The 16,992-nt window shown below is 47.7% G+C and overlaps 1 protein-coding gene and 1 non-coding gene across 2 annotated transcripts in view; one reads left to right on the top strand and one right to left on the bottom strand.

Annotated features, from left to right (window-relative positions):
• Positions 1–16,992, bottom strand: part of LOC144178231 (sodium-coupled monocarboxylate transporter 1-like) — a gene marked incomplete in the record, with an annotated part of 104,639 nt that overhangs the window by 38,627 nt on the left and 49,020 nt on the right. Inside the window, 4 exon segments of the mRNA XM_077705930.1 lie at positions 1,216–1,296; positions 2,104–2,171; positions 3,951–4,002; positions 5,511–5,579. Of these exon segments, the coding sequence (XP_077562056.1) occupies positions 1,216–1,296; positions 2,104–2,171; positions 3,951–4,002; positions 5,511–5,579 (270 nt within the window).
• Positions 7,775–7,877, top strand: LOC144180772 (U6 spliceosomal RNA). The gene has a single exon (XR_013324553.1). It is a non-coding gene; the product is annotated as a U6 spliceosomal RNA (small nuclear RNA).

Consider the following 16,992-nt stretch of genomic DNA (forward strand, 5'->3'; position numbering starts at 1 on the left):
AATGAATGCAGGATAATTAAGCCGCTCGAGATTAGCGGATGACATCGTCAATAAGATCAGTAGACTTACAGAACATGCTTAATAAAGAACCGTATCGAGAAAGTTAAGTTGCAGAGTTAAAATAAGCACAAAAAGTCTAAGGTAGCATTAAACAAACGTACAGAGAAGCACCCATTCAAAACAGGTTGATTGATTGATTGTAAGGTTTAACGCGCGGACGCAACGCAGGCGATAAGGCGCGCCGTAGTAGAGGGCAATGGATTAATTTTGACCACTCGGGATCTTTAATGCGCGCCGAAATCTCGTGCACACGGGCGTTTTATTCAAAATCCTTAATGAAATGCTAGAAGTGGATGAGCCTATCTCGGGCAGGTTGTTGCTGGCGCAGATTCAAGTCATGAGAAGTAAATTTAACTCACGAGTGACTTGCTATGCGATTCATTCGATAAGCACTCCGAGATACTGAGCATCTGCGCTTCCGATAATAACATATGGGGCGGAAATCTGCGGTATTACTTAGCGCCTTAAATTATGCGTGCGGTTTGGACCTCGGGGATAGAAACACATCGTATGATGGCAATGGCGCCACTTTCACCGCGATTGAGTCTTCGTCGTGTATACACTGACCACTTGGCCAACACCCCTTTGCGGCACCCCTCCATGAAAAGAACCTAGCACAAAGAAATTCTTCAGCGCTATCACCTCATAAGAACACGCTTAGGGATACTCTGCAACATTTTCAAACATGTATATTTCTGATTAGCAGATATCGGCTGACTTCCACCGAGAACTAATGTTTTGCGTTAAATGTGCCGCGGGGTTCCTTGCGTTGGACAATATCACACGACAACATGTTCACCACTGCTAGGAGTTGAGCGATTCGGTAACTTATATAGACATATCATTCATAGATGCTGTAATTGCAGTAGTGTTATTTACAACTCTACCGTTTCCGTGAGCTAAAATTAGCTTCAAAAAAGCGGCGCCAAAAAAGTAACGGCAAAAAAAAAAAAATCCCGCGACAATTCGCCAAAACTTGTTTTCTCTCATCCCAGTCATCACACACAGAAACACGCGCGCGCGCACACATACTTTTCAACTCGTTTGCGGAGAAATTTAGGAACACCTAAATGGCCCGACCACCCAGGACAAGGCCAAAAGGTGGCTAGTCAAGCGGACAATTGAGCAAGGATGAAAAAGGGGTACAAGACGAACCAGTGCCACGACCGAGGTCAGCCCCAGCAGCATGATGATCATCTGAAACACGTCCGTCCACACGACTGCCTTCATGCCGCCCTGCAAGAACCCGAGCGGGGAAGGCATGAGCGGTTTAGTTTTGTTCTTTCTTCATGCACGCAAGAGGCGATGCAAGACCAAACGAAATTACGTTTGACGAAGGCTTTTGGCCCGTGGCAAGGCTGGCACGGAAGGCATGCAATCAGCCACTCCGAACTCTACAACTAATCACAAGTACAATTGCACAAATACTGATCATTGTCATTCATACAAACTGCAAACGCACTTTATGCAAACGCTAACAAAAAAAATTCAAATTATGGGGTTTAACGCGCCGAAGCTACGTTTGGTCTATGACGGGCGCCGTAGTGGAGGGCTCTGGGTTGGCTTGACCACCTGGTGATCTTTAACGTGCGCCGAAATCGCGACACACAGGCGTTTTCGCTTTTCGCCTCCATCTGAAAAGCGGCCACCGCAGCCGGGATCACACCCGCATCCTTGGGCCCACCAGAACAACGCCTTAGCCAGAGCGCCACCACGGCGGATCAAACGCCAACAAGGTTAAGGCAAAATTGCATTAACGAAGGTACAGTTTTTGTCAAAACGCTGCGAACTTTGCTGTGAACTAAGTAAATGAAATTCGGCGTAATGATAGAGTCGTCCTAGCAGCCACTTTCAGCAAGATTTTTTTTTTTCTTCAAGATAAGTACATCAGATTGAGGGCTATGGAGCATTCACCGGAAAGTTGGCTTGGCCGTCAAATTTGTCGCCCCACTTTCTGTCGACGCACGCACTTTTCGTCAGCACCAGGCTAGCCTACAACAGCTTTGCTGTAAAAAGGAAATATAACACGAAGCCACTACTTACCACCACAGTATAAAAGGTGCATATCAATCCGAGCGCTACTATGGATGCCCACACAGGAAAGCCGGTCACTTGGGGGAAAAAAAAGGAGCGCAAGGATAAGAACAAAGTTCGCCGCCGAGTTCTACACTCAGCGTTGAAGCGAATAAAGCTATAGTCCCATCCATCGAGCTGCGCCGACCGAAGCAGGCTTAGTGTAGCAGCGTTCCAACAACTTTACAGTATACAAAAAGTTCTCTCAAAATGTTTTTCATGCAGTTTTCTAACACGCATGGACTCGTGCACACACGCGCACGCACGCACACGCAAACACACACCCAATATTGCCAAATGATGAAGAGAAGGAATACTTGTTTTACGTGCTGTACGTTTAGATTCTGCATATGTGATTCAAAAATCGCCTTGAATGCCTCTTTTTTCACAACGCTTTGATGCTCCAGTGCTTCTTAAGCTTCTCTGCCCCGTCTAACGATACCCCATGGGATCGGTTTCTGAGGGCACTTCCCACCGTTAGAGCTAATGACTGTTTTAGCATAGGGGGTCCAGGTACTCGTTGCTGCAAGCGTAGCGTACGCTACCCGCTATTTTAAGGCCGGGTTCAGACAGTTGCCGCAACTGTCGTAATATTTTTAAAGAATGATGTCATTTCACGTCTCAGCCAACCGAACAGCTTGACACGCCGTTTTTTCACGTCCACAGATCACGGTACAGCTTTCGCGTTGGTAGTCCCAACAAAGCCCAAGGCTATGTTCAGACTACCGACGTAACAGCCATATCGTAGGCTACGGACGTAAAAAAAAAAAAAAAAAACGGCGTGTCACGCAGTTTGGTATGTTGGCTGAGACGTGAAATGACGTCATTCTTTAATGATATTATGACAGTTCCGGCCACACTCTGAACCCGGCCTAACACGCTCTTCACTAGCTCCCTTCACGTCCGGACTCAAGCAAACGCGTGCATTTGCTCCTGACCGGCCGAAAGCCGTTTTAATTTACAGCGCATTGGAGCACCGCTGCTGCGTGACATCTCAATTGGCGACGCATTTGATAAGGCGACGCGTTCAAAAAGCCTTTGCACTTTCCGCCTAGTTTGGCGACCCCTGGTGCTCTGGAATGCAATAATTTCGCTATCAGCGATGCCCAGCCGAAAATGACAACAGGAATACGACAGCAACCCAACAAGAATTCCTGTCGTGCGACAAAAATGTTTGTAGTGACGACAGAAATCCCGTTGTTACGACAAAGTCATCTGTTGTTACGACACACATTTCTCTCGTAACGACATAGTCAATTTTCTCAACGAGAAATATTCCTGTAGTCACAACAGAACAACCTGTCGCCTCGACAGCCATCATGCTGTCGTGACATTGCCAGCTGTCGTGACGTGCGCCGTTACAACAATCATGGTTGTTCCTTAAATACAGTTTTTACCTTATTTTACGTGAAAATGGAAGCTGCAGGAAATGAAGGAGAATGCGCTACACTCCTGACGAAGTGAAACCCTGTCTTGGCAACAATGGCATATAAATGCAGCACTATTTGAGAACAGGATGCTAACCCTGTGCGCACGAATAAACCATTATGAATTCTGAAGGGGAAAAATAGCAGACAGTTAATGATCATCTTAACAAGAGGCAACGTTTGGTTAGCATACAGGGTGAAATAACAGTATCGGTTAAAAGTTATTTTCTCTGTTCGTTTGCGTAGTGTCAGGGCAGCTCATAACGCTGACCGTGGCACGGAGGAACCGGATTCACTGATTTTATAGCGATGTAGGATTTTATAGCGCGTAAAGCGGAATAGTTTGGAGAGACTACTACAAGTGCCAGGCGAAATAAAGCAGCTCCTTACCCGATTCCAACGCGACGGATGGACCATATAAGACGACTCCCATATATAACAACTGCAACGAAACAAAGCACACGGGTTAATGTTGACACAGAGCTAATTCAATTGAAGGCATGTTTTACGCGATGTATTTACACGTCCGAAGGAACACACAGAGACAGGCGGAGGTCAACAATCGGTCAAGGTCACTTCGGGGAACAGGCTTAGTTGGGTTCATTTTTAGAACTCATATTGTGAGCATTCGCGGCGTTACATTAATGGGATACGCAGTGCAAGCGATACCGCCACTATCATGGCCAGTGTGAGCACTGAGGGATACGCTTCCCAATCTCTTAAACTGACGCCCCATCGCCATTACCATCTGTAAATAATCATCAGCATCATCGTCGGTCTCGCGCTCCCCAGTACGTTCGCTCCGAGGAGGACAATAAACGTCGTCTCCGAGACCTCGTCCCTCACTCTCTCAATATTTACGTTCGTTTTTTTTTGTTATCCATATGAATGCGCGACACATTTAATCAACTAGACACAGCGTAAGCGCTTCTGTGAACTACAAAGCTTTATCTGTGTCGTTAGTAAGTTGCATACCACCTAGCAGTAAGCCCAGTTTGGCCTTGTGTTCCGCACTGTACGTAGTACTGACCGCAAATGTTTGGGCGGATAATGCGCAGTAAGCCCGTAAGCCTGTCGCCATAGAGAATTCGACTCCGAGGAAGCCTGCGTACAGCTGCCAGAGACTAACTAGTCCATGAAATAACTGGTGCTGGAACTGGCATTGGCGGGCTGTGCGACGGCAACCAGCTGTGATGTTTGAGACGCGGGTGAAACTCGCCAGCACATCTTGCATTTAACCTTGCAAACCGCTACTGTCACAGACGGGGCATCCACTTCGTCCAGCTGCTAAATATACAGCTTTTGCGGGCGCTTCTTTCTTGTAGCAGACGAAAATAAACGATATAAATCGAATTAAGCTTTCAACCGAGATAAGCTTGTTGGGTGATCAGTCTTTCGCTGTGCAAAAGTGTTATGGCATTGTCTCGACTACGGTTCTGACCGAAAGCGAGCACGGCTTTGTTTTCTCGAGTCCATGGGCGAGCGTCGGTGATTGCATAACTGGCATTTTGGAAGACTGTGTGTTTGAGCGTTACCCCTCTGCCGGCTTCGACGCCCCGTCGCAGCTGGAACAGTGCATGAGCGAGTTCTTCGATGCCTTCCCTCTCCTCGACCCCTTAACTGGGTTAAGTGTATGGTTAACCTGCCTGACTCTCGTCCGCTTTCGCCATCCACCTTCTGTTCATCGCCGCCCGTCCGTTTGCATGCGCGCGCGCGTGCATGTGCGTGCGTGCGCACTCTTCCTCCCCAATCAAATGAAAAAAGAAATAAGTCCTGCAGTTTTTAAACATTACTTATAGATTCCTTATAACTCGGAGATGTAAAAAAAAAAACACGAGAAGTAGAGAATAACGGGCAATGAAAGGCAGCAACAGAGAAAAAAAAACGTAAATCGGCCAAAAAAAGAGTAAGTGTAACAGCGAGCGAGCGGTGTATCTTTCTGATACTCACCGTATTAGTAATGAAGGACAGCGAACCCAGCGTCCTCACAGCTCGGGAGCAGAAGCGCCTCTCCAGGTACTGGAACAGAAAACGAACAGCCGACTCGCAAATTCGCTCTGCCAGGATACAAAAGTGGCTCCCTCACAGTCAACAATAAATTTACAATGCAGACACAGTGTGGCTTACTTCTGGGTTATTTTTCGCATTGGGATACCAGCTGCCTACAGCGGTATTCGACGAGCTCTTCGCACATGGAGTGGAAGTGTCAAGCATTGTCGGTGGATTCAAAGCAACTGACAATTGTGTATTGTTTAACAAGCAGACGGAGCCTAGAGGGTGATACCCTCAATAAGGTTGGATGAAAAGGGCAGTTAATAAAAATTGGACCACCAAAGATAGCGACGTAACTCGACGTTGCTCCCCTCAACAAAATTCCAATTGAACATTAGACCATCGGCATTTAAACATTTTGAGCACATGATGTGCTCGGAGTGACAACGACAATACATCGTGTTGCCAACGCTGTGTACATGTGTCACCGACACGTCAGCAATGTAAATGATTTCTTAACCTGCATGTTCCCGTCCGTGCATCAGTAACCGATACTATTTTGTCCGTCACGTGGCTCGATAGGTGCACATAATGAGACTCCCTCAAGGTCGCCGCAAGTACAGCTCAGAAATGGCCTCGGTGTGCTGATGGCGCAAGGAGGAAACTAGTAAGACCCAATCCAGAGTGACGTCATTATTAGTGCGGTTACCAATGGTTCTGTCCCTTTTTGCTACCACCGATGTAATTACATACGACGCTAATCTGGCGCAGTGCACTCCAGTGAAGCAGCAGCGACGGGTGCGGAAGCAGCGGATCGCACACAGAGACTAAAACGAGCAGAGAGACCTCGAGAACGACGCGCCACAGAATCCCATTGTAACAAAACGCACAAGGCCAACTGGGAAAGCAAAGCAACCACCAACCGAAAGCGAAGCTCTCCAGGAACGCGTGACGCACAACCCGTGACCACGGCGAAACCCAAGACGTGTGGAGCGCTCGCGCACGTCGAACCCAAACAAGGGAAAGCTTCTTTCTCACCCTCGAAGCTTCCGGAAGCATCACTTTGGAGTCTGGATAGTAACTCCAGCAAAGAACAGGCATTGATTTCGTACGTGTGCAAACATTACAGTTTTCCAACGATTATCCACTGTTTCCGTGTCGATCCCGCCGCGGTGGCTTAGTGGCTAAAGCGTTGTGCTGCTGAGCACGAGGTCGCGAGGTCGATTCCCAGCCGCGGTGGCCGCTATTTCTGTTGTAGGCGAAAAGCAAAAATGCCCGTGTGTACAAGATTTCGGCGCACGTTAAATATTCCCAGGTGGTCAAAATTAATCCGGAGCCATCCACTACGGCGCGCCTCAACGCCTGCGTTGCGTCGGCGCGTTAAACCCTACAATCAATCAAATCAATGTTCCCGTGTCGACCTCATTGTTTAACCAGCCATAAAACACCACGTATTACCTAGTTGAAATGTCTGGCTCTTCGTTTAGAAGAACTGCCTTCTTGGCCGACCGCCATGCTACGAATATATCAGTCGCTTTGCGTGGCGGTGCGAAGCAATGACTTTAGTTTCGTAGGCGGGCATTCTCCCCGCAAGAAAAAGGAGAGTGAGAACGTGAAAGAATGAAAAAAAAAAGCAATAAAGAGAACACAGAAATTGAGAAAAACTGAAACCTCAACAAGAAATCAATTAAAAACTAGAAGTAAAAAGAAATGAGGGGGGGGGGGAAGTGTCAAGCTTTTGTCTTCCTGTGTCACACTTTACATGACCTTCCCATTGTTTTAAAAGCTTTTTTCAGAAACTAATTGGCTCGTGGCGAGAATAGACACTGCTTGACAATTACCGTGAAATTTGGTCGTCGTGTCAAGAATCTTAAGGTGCAAGATACGCAAAAACAGCAACCAAATTGTATCATAACGCAGTTTCCACGGCTCATTCATTTTCAATACTGTCTAGTTCTGTTAAATGGAAACCCGTAAGCGAAGCGCCAGCACAGTGACTGCAGGTCAAAAGATAATATCGTATCAGTTCACAAAACAGCTGTGCGGCACCCCAAAAGTACCCGAAGTTCACATTGCCAAGTTTGAAAAGAAGACGTTGCAGCCACCTTTCAAATCCGAAAATGCCCGGTCTTTTAACCAACACATTTATTTGACGAATGAAAAAAAAAAAAAAAAAACCCGCGATCCCAACACGAGGCCAACCTCCTTTTTGTTATGACCCTGTACTCCCAAAGTACATATACTAAAATTGGAACGATACAGAGAAGATTAGCATGGCCCCTGCGCAAGGATGACATGCAAAATCGTGAAGCGTTCCACATAGAGTTAAAAAATAATAATAAAAAAAAAAGGAGGTTCTTGCTTCAGTCGGGCAAGGCCACCCCGGCCTCGTCCACGGCCCCGACCGCGCGGACTTCCAAAGCCTGTATTGGAGTTAAATTCAGGCGCACGACTAACTATCACGTCATCAAATTTGCCTACATGCTTACTATTTCAAACTGATTGCACACTCTAATTAAATGGAGCTCATTAGCATCCGAATTTACCATTGATCCGCGGCAGAGATGGAAGCAGGTACTGAGTTAGTGTAGTGTTCTTTCCAACGCGAGGGCGGGGTTTTAAGAAGGACGGGTAAAATAACACTAGCCCTTTCGGCCCTGGTGGTGTCAAATGACGCCACCACATAAACGTTAAACGTTCCTCTAGCGCATAGAGAACGATACCAAAAATCCTAGTTATGGAGGGAATTGTTCTTCATTGATGCCTATTGCGATAGATATCACTGTTGTTTCATTGTAGTGGAGCTGAACGCTACAAAGAAGCAGCAGCTCCGGTAAAGACGAAACTACGACATTAACGCTGAAAAAAATGGCGCACCGAGTTTTATTCCCAAGCTTGTAAATCTATAAATACGTGCATTACGAAGCTCATTTTTTGTTTGTAGGTTCATGTAGTCATAAAGTTAAGGAAAACACGCAAAAGTGATGTCTCTGCTCAACAAAAATGTTTTAATTGCCAGATGTCCTAAACAATTGCGTCATTGATAAATTTGTTATTACTTACACCTCCAGCTCTATTTTTTGTTTAAGGGCTTATGAGACCCTAAAATTTAAGAAACCACACAGAAAACATTGTTTTGCTTGAAATAAAAAAATCAGGGCTGAAAGAGCTAGAGGAACAACGCGCTCACAAAGCACGCCTATTCCGTTGGCGCGCCTACGCCAGCAGTGACCACCGATGAACCTAGAAGTGTTTACGAGTTTTGCCGCCTCGGCCACAAACGGACTGACCGCACGGACGTCACAGACTGCCCACGCTAATGCGGTCGCCTACGAGAAAATTCATTTTCTCGGCGGCCCGTGGCGGCAATTTCTTTGTCACGGAGGCAGGCGCAGTAGGCAGCGGGCTATATTGCAGGTCACCCCGGCAGCCGCACCGGCCCCTCCCGGCGAAGCTCACCGCCGCGGCCGGCTGCCAACATTTCTTAATAAACCTCGCGTGCTGCGAACTTTTCCTTCTCGGGACACGCAATACGCCCGCTCAGGGCTCGGGGCGCGATATCGAAAGGCGATGTCACCGTTCGTGTACCCCGAAGGGTGAACAGCGTTGCTCTGCTCGTGAAATTCAGTGGACGAGAGCGTGCATCGAGTTGAACGCGCGTTCCGCTAATAACGGCTGCGCATCAATCGTTCTAGTCATGCCTGCCGTGTTTGTAAGGACAAGACGGATGAGAATGAGTTGTCGCGTAAGCGACATACTCGCCACTAGCGCAAAGAAAAGTAAAAAAAAAAAAAAACAGCAGAAACTCCAAAGTGGGAAGCGTCGGGTAAATACGCAAGCCGCCCTGCTACGCGCCCAGCTGCTTTCAGACCCACTTATCCACTATGCACAGGTGCATTAATGCGACGACATATGAGTAATCGATACCAAAGTAGAAAGCCATGGGGGTATTAAATACCTCGATAGGACTACATGCATCCCTGCGGGGCGCAATAACCTGATTGATTGATTGATTGATTGATTGATTGATTGATTGATTGATTGATTGATTGATTGATTGATTGATTGATTGATTGATTGATTGATTGATTGATTGATTCCTCGTGGTATCCCCTTTTTAACGGGGTAATGACGAGTCATCTTACCAAAAAAACTAATATATCTGTTTTATACTCTTCGTTTAATACAAGCGCTGCTCTCTGTCTTTTCTGTAACAGGTGGTAGTATTCCCCTCTTCTCTTTTCGTCCACCAGCAGTCTAATCTTCTTTTAGTCGCCTCCACAGCCTTGAAGTTAACTCTCTCTGTGCTACCCTTAAATCCCAGGGCTTCTGGAAGCCGAATATTCCCTCATGTAGATTTCGATTCCTTACACTCACATTCCAACGTTATGTGCTGCATAGCTTCCATTTCTTTTCCGCAGACCACGCATACCCCATCAATTTGTGTATACTTCCCCTCAAAGCTCTTAGTTCTCAAGCAACCTGTTCTTGCCTCAAAAAGCAAAGCAATTGCCGTATAAAATTTACTTTGTGATGCTTAATTTCTCTGCCCTCTACATCTCTAACGACAGTTTAGCTTTTATTTTTTTCTCTTTATTTTTTTCTCCGACCTGATTATTTTTTTTCTCTCCAAGCGCATTAAAAGTCGGTTTCACTGCTATACATCAATGCGCTGATGTGAAGACTTTTGCGGGGGAAATATATGAGAAGTGTGACACCAAAGCATGAAGGCCCTGGCGCCTTTTATTAAATACCTCCGAAGGCTCCTGGTTCATCTTGCACAGCTTAAAAGGACGGGACACTAGTACGCAATGGACACCACAAACCCTGTGGTAACCATGTACCTTACGGAGAGATACACCCAGAGCTTCTTCAAAGACTGCTTTCACTACTTTGCACGAATGAATTGCTCGAAAAGCATTTCTCCAGCAGCAGAATAAGAGACCGTATATAATAATATGAAGGCGCCAAGGCTTTATATTAAATACCTACATAAAACCCCATGTATTCTCACGGAGCGCGTTACATAGAGATCCTTCGAAGTCGGCTTCACCACTATACACACCTTCATTGCTGGGAAGGCACCATTTTTTTCAGGAGCACCAATCTACATGAGGGAAATATTCGGCTTTCAGAAGCCCTAGGATTTAAGGGTTGCACAAAGGAAGTTAACTTCAAGTCTGTCGAGGCGACGAAAAGATTAGAATGCTGGTGGACGAAAAGCAGAGAGGGGAATATTGCCTAGGACAGTGACCACCTGTAACAGAAAAAAGAAGTATTTTGTGCCTAATAAGCTTTTTGTGCCTGCCCTAAGCAGCGCTAGTAATAAACCAAGAGTACAAAACATAGGTATATTAGTCCTTTATGGTAAGATGACATGTCATCACCCCGCTACAAAGGGGAAACCAATATCAATCATCATCAATCAACATCATCAGCAATATAAGCAATCTTGGCTGGAAACATGGAAACATGAAGACCCCGGGGACTTTAATATACAGCACTTTCGTATTCACCGCAATCGTGTGACACAGCAAGCGCTACAGACGGACAGACGCGGGTTTTCTCGTCGAGTCCGAATAGCAATGCCCAAATATTCAAAAGAAGAAGCTTGAACTTTTTTAATGATTTGCAGGAGGAGGACAGCCGTAACATGGAAAGCGGGCGAACTGAGGCGACGGGAAGAAAAGCGAAATCGGAAACTTCACTCGCCTACAGCGTGGTAGACAGCTTTGGAAGCAGACTAATCGGCCATCTAAAGCAACAAGAATCGGAAAGGCACACGGGCCACCACTGCGGACAAAAACATCGCAGCTGACATGTTAAAAAACGCAAGCCGCATTTTAGTGCAGTGATTATCGAACTTGATTTGATTGATTGATTGTGGGGTTTAACGCGCCGACGCAACGCAGGCGATGAGGCGCGCCGTAGTGGAGGGCTCCGGATTAATTTTGACCACCTGGGGATCTTTAACGTGCGCCGAAATCTCGTACACACGGGCGTTTTTGCTTTTCGCCTCCATCAGAAAAGCGGCCGCCGCGGCCGGGAATCGAACCCGCGACCTCGTGCTCAGCAGCGCAACGCCTTAGCCACTGAGCCACCGCGGCGGGTGATTATCGAACTTGGCTCCCGCTGTGCTGACCCGGGTTCAAATCCGCCACGAACCCAAATGTGTTTTACTTATTTTCTCTTTGCAGTGGCGGCCACTTTGAAACGAGTTGATGCGTTTGGTGAGACATCTAAAGCGTCGCCTTCCAAAAGCAAGAACACGTGCCTCATAGCAACACCAAGAACATACAGCGATCACTAACTGTGCGAACTACGAGCCCATCACGACAAGCGCTTGCGTGGAGTACGCTCGTCGCAGCAAGCAACATCAATGACGCGACGGAACTGCTCGAACGTTAAAGCCCTGGGACAGAACGCGGACATCACATACCGCGCGGCTCACACGAACTGGACGCCGGCGCAACAGGATAGCGCCGTCTGCGCACAGGTCGTGGCAACGGCGCCTACCTTTCAAGCGCCCGAGAGAGCACGCTGACAAAAGGACCCCAAGGTTGTCCACATCGCACAAACAGGCGACGGTCTCACGTCTTTCAAAGCTCTTCGCTAAGTTCAGTAGTGTGCGTTAGGACCGCTATCGCGCAGCTAATTTTGAGCTTCGCAGGCTTGCTAACTCCAAAAAAAAAAAAAAAAAAAAAAAGGGCCATCTCCACAAACGCGAAATCTGGGGAGGGGCGAAGCATGCAGTGCATAAGTGTATTCTTAGCGCCTCGGCGTTTTTGCCAACAGAGATGAAACCATTGGGAAGTACAGGTATACAGTTTTGTAGTACTAAAAGTATCTTGTCTTTGAAGCACGAAGCTCTTCAGCGCGGGGCGTAAACGAATGTCTCAGTGTTTTTTTTTGTTTTTTTTTTGTGCGCGTTACGTTCTAACGCGAGGCGCAAACGAGTTTCCCAGGTGTTTTAGTGCCGTGACTAAGATGATTACGACGACGACGACAGGAGACGCCAACAGCCCCAGCCCCTAAAGGGCTTCGCCCCTAAAAAAAATGGGGGGAGGGGGGCGGAGAGGAAGGGGGGAAGTCACCACAAATGACTATGTGGTAACTATGGTATGCACAACCGCGTGCATTGATGCGATCGGCGCCAACTTTTATTCCCGCGCAGTAGAACGTATTAGCAGACGCTACGCACTTCGACGTTTTCCTTCGACTTCGGAAGGAGCGCTTCAAATGCAACCGATCTCCCCTTCGTCAGGCCTTTTACGCTCGCACTTTGCGATAAATCACTCTCGTAACCCAGGCGGTCACCTACACCGCAGCAAAATCCGAATTCATTGTTTAACAATTGATGCGTGAATTTAGCTTGGCTCCTTTAACGTTTTCCAATTTAGAAGCGTGGTACTTGCATCTTTTCGCTACGTATTTCGCTTCCCGAACTGCATTGTTCGCTTAACCCGCCACCGTCTGCTTGTCGCCCCCGCCTGCACCGTATTCTATTTTATGCTCCGTCTACCCCTCCGCCAACTTCCACGCCTGTGGACCAGCCGAAACGCTCGAACTGTCCCCACAACCTGCATCCTCCCTTACCAGACGGTGGGCACTGGGCTGAGGCGCTGGGCAGCTCCGACCTGACATCCAATGGGTAGTGACGGCGAGCGCTACGCGGTCACCGTTACGCCTGTCACCACGCCTCTGGAAGAGGCCCTGAAAGGCTCTAGAAAACGTCTCTCTCCCGCTTCGCGTGATTATGACGACGTTTTTTGGTGTGGCCTTTTGGTTGTCGTCGTTGTTGTTCTTTCAAGTACTGTATGGTACATGCCCCATCAGGGGAACCGCCAATCATCAGTGCGTGGAAAAAAAGAAACAAAGAGTTTCTTATCTAATTACGGGACACTGTTTAAATATAATTTAAAGCGGTTGGAAAGCATTTTGAATAGCAGCCAGAAATAAGTTGAAAAATTGAAGGTAAGAGAAAGCGATACCAATTATAATGAGAATCTGAGTGTCTATAACGAAGCTCACGAGGGCAGGAGTGCGGCGAGCTTCTTTCTCCTCGGCATATTCCGATGATGATGTTTGGATTTTTATGGCGCACGGCCGACTGAGGGCAAAGAGCGCCACCCTCGGCATATTCCACGCGCTCCTATAGCGTGCACCGGTCGATAGAGCGAGCACCAGCGGGTGCAGCGTGGGTTTCTTTCTTCTTCTTCTTCTTTTTTTTTTTGTTTGTTGCAGATCGGCAGAAAAAAAAAATGGCGTGGCTTGCACTAGTGGTGCAAGGCTGGAGAAACAGCAGAGCTGGCGGCCCTTCTGCCTTCGTCTGAGGCTGTTGCACCTCTCATGGATATCCGAACTTGCCGCTGAAAGTTCTCCACGACTGGCAGGCCCGGACCGTTTTGTCCGGAGTCCCAAAGTATACCGCGTCAGCACGCGCTAGAGAACGCGGCGACCGACTTCGCGAACTCGGCGTTTGTATAGCGCGAGCTCAGCGTTCGTGATCCCCACTTTAGGCGCGAGCGCACGTGAACTGGCGAGAACAGCACGCGAGAGATTACGCCGCGAGCGCTGGGCAGGCTGTTCTCGAAGGGCGAGCTGGACGACGCCGGGCGCTCCACATGAAGCGCGCGCTCACGTGTGATCGGTATTTTTTTCTTGGCATTTTTTGCGAACGCCACCGGAACAAGCTCAGGCGTAAACAGCTCTGCTGTTAAACAATCCCGACCTCCGAGGGGCTAACAGCTTCGCTCTAAAAGCAATGCTCTTCGAAGAGCCTTCCCTGACCTCGAGTGCGCCAACGTTTGTTTAGGCTGTATGCCTGTCACCATAAACGTGGTTGGCTTAAAACATGAACAAATTAAAAAAAAAATCAGTGCCCTTTCATTTTGTGAAGAAGGATGACCAGCGAAGCTGGGTGCAGTCTCAGCAGTGCACAAAACAAAACACGTTTACTTGTAATTTTCGATTGAGCGCACTTTCTAGCCGATCAAGTGACTGAAACTTACAAGGACCTAGGTTTATTCTATAGCGCTGTTCGTTTCCCTTCCGCGTCGTAGGCACCTTACTGTCTGTGTAACAGACCAATCCGAACCGCTCGGCCACTGAGAAGACGCCGGACAGGTCGCATTGGCCGGCGAGACGTGCAGGCTTATATCTCCCACCAGCGCAACGGGCACGTCATTGGTGAGGGAGAAAGAGAGAAAATACTTTATTGGGCCCAAATAAGAAGACTGGTCTTATGTATCCTTTCTTGCAAGGGTTCGGCCGACCCCATGGGAGTCTGCGGCCTCTCTCGCCATTCGGACCAGGGCCTGTTGATCTTCAGCGGTAGAGCTGTGCAGCGCGGCCTCCCACTGCACATTGTTGTGTATGTTTAGTAAGTATGTGCTGTGTTCCTTTGGGTTCGTAGCGATGTGCGGGCACTTCCACATCATGTGTGAGAGGGTAGCCCACCCTGAACAAGATTTACCTTTCGGGTCATATAAGTCGGGATACATCTGGTGATACAGGACTGGGTTTGGAAACGAATTGGTCTGCAACAGTCGTAGTGCTACAGCTACAGCGTGTTTTCTACCGAAGGACAGGTGGGGGCCGGGATATGATCGTCTGCCCTCCCTATAGTAGTTGGGAATTTCCCGATGCGTGAGAAGCCTACCGCCGTTCCGAGGAGTGTCCGTGGATGCGACTGGCAAGTTGGTTTGGTTGGTAAGAGCGCAAGCCAACTCATGTGCCTCCTCGTTGCCTTCCAGCGTAGCGTAAGCGGGCATGAAGCCCAGCAGCGCGTGCGCCCCCCGCGTGCACTTATAAACTGGCAACCGGTGATGTGCGCGTGCTCGGACGTCAAAGACACTGGCGAAAATGTCGCTCCGAAAGCCCTTTAAAGGGGTCGTGAAGAGATTCTCAAAAAAATTGTGTTGTGTGTGAGCTTATAACCGTAGAACCTTGATAAACATACAATGCATACCCGTTTCGTTGCTCGATATCGGCAGATAGGAAAACAAATGCATTTTCAGTTTCACCGAGGCTTTCCTCCTCAACTCGTGAAGTGACGTTTCAGTAAATCAGTAAGAAGCCAATCATAGTTCTCCCTCGTCTGCACAATATGTCGGCATAGAGCGGGATTGCAAAGGGTCAGATAAACCTACAACACCGGCGCCATGATGAAACTCGCCCTGCAACTCAACGGGGAGATATCTGATCTCTGATACGACTGATCAACGTGGTCGAACTTTCAGTCAACAACGCCGGCGAGTGGCGCAGGCAGAAGTAACCACGTTTAATCTAAACTGGGCATTCGTAAACTGTTTACGCTGTTTTGCACGAGTCTAAACTGTCGTTTTGCTAGCCGATATTCTTGCACAAGTCTGCCGACATCTGTCTCGTGTGAGTTGCGCGAACGTGAAGCGTCTGACCTGACGACATAAATGACCGAACTCTTAAAGTGAGAATTTATTACATAAACACGTTTATCAAAGAAACTTCGAATTGTCGGAACTTAGCGAGAAGCAGGGATGCAGTGCCGAGTCCCGCCATCACGCAGTTCGACGATTGCTTTCCTGTTTCCTGCAATAAACAATGCTGCTAACGCTGTTTCGTTGATTTCATACGCTCCCCTTTGGCTTCTATGCAGAAGCGTTCAACAGTAAATTGGCGGTTAAAGCTCTGGGTTCATTCGAATTTATGAAAACACAACAGACGTCTGGGTTACAAATGCGAAGAGGCTTTTATACAGAAGTTTTTTGCCGCGCGCGCTTCTCACGTCGGTAGTGTAGTGCATAAAGTATCCGACTGGGCTGTCTGCAACGTTTCGCTGGCCCGGAGGCCGCAAGTTCGAATCGCATACGGGCATTTTTTTCGCATGAGCGATTCTGTGCCATTTCAGACAAAAAAGGTAAGATTCCGAAGAGAATTAGGCAAAAGAACGTGAAATTCAGCTCTACAAACTGTACAAACAGCCAGTAGGTCTGAGTTTTACTGCAATAGTTGCCAGACAACTTATGCGGTCACGACACCGCTCACGTGGATAGAAAACTGTTTTTGGCAACGAATAAAGATGCATTATTATTAAAATATCGGGTTTGCAGCTTTGCAGAACAATATACACAAAGAACGTTGAACGTGTTGAACTCTCGAATGTACTTGACGTGACGTCACTCTAGTTACGCTGCCGACCGATGATGCGCGCATGGTCGCTTGCGATGCGCCTCAAAATGAGAATTTCAAAGGCGCCTTTTAAATTCCAGAAGCAATGAATTATGAAAATATTTGGGATTTATGTTCTTAAAAGGTCGTTCAAGCAGACAATATTAAGCAAAGACAAATCCATTTTCTCTTCACGACCCCTTTAAGCTGAACTAGAATTATTGGCTCACGTCGGCATTCCAAGCGGCCAAGTGGCTCTTCATTCGCAGGGATTCGCAGCAACTCGACGAGG

The sequence above is a fragment of the Haemaphysalis longicornis genome, unplaced genomic scaffold (genome assembly GCF_048455015.1).
Source record: "Haemaphysalis longicornis isolate Haplotype H1 unplaced genomic scaffold, Haemaphysalis longicornis Haplotype H1 scaffold_4, whole genome shotgun sequence".
Taxonomy (NCBI): Eukaryota; Metazoa; Arthropoda; class Arachnida; order Ixodida; family Ixodidae; genus Haemaphysalis; species Haemaphysalis longicornis.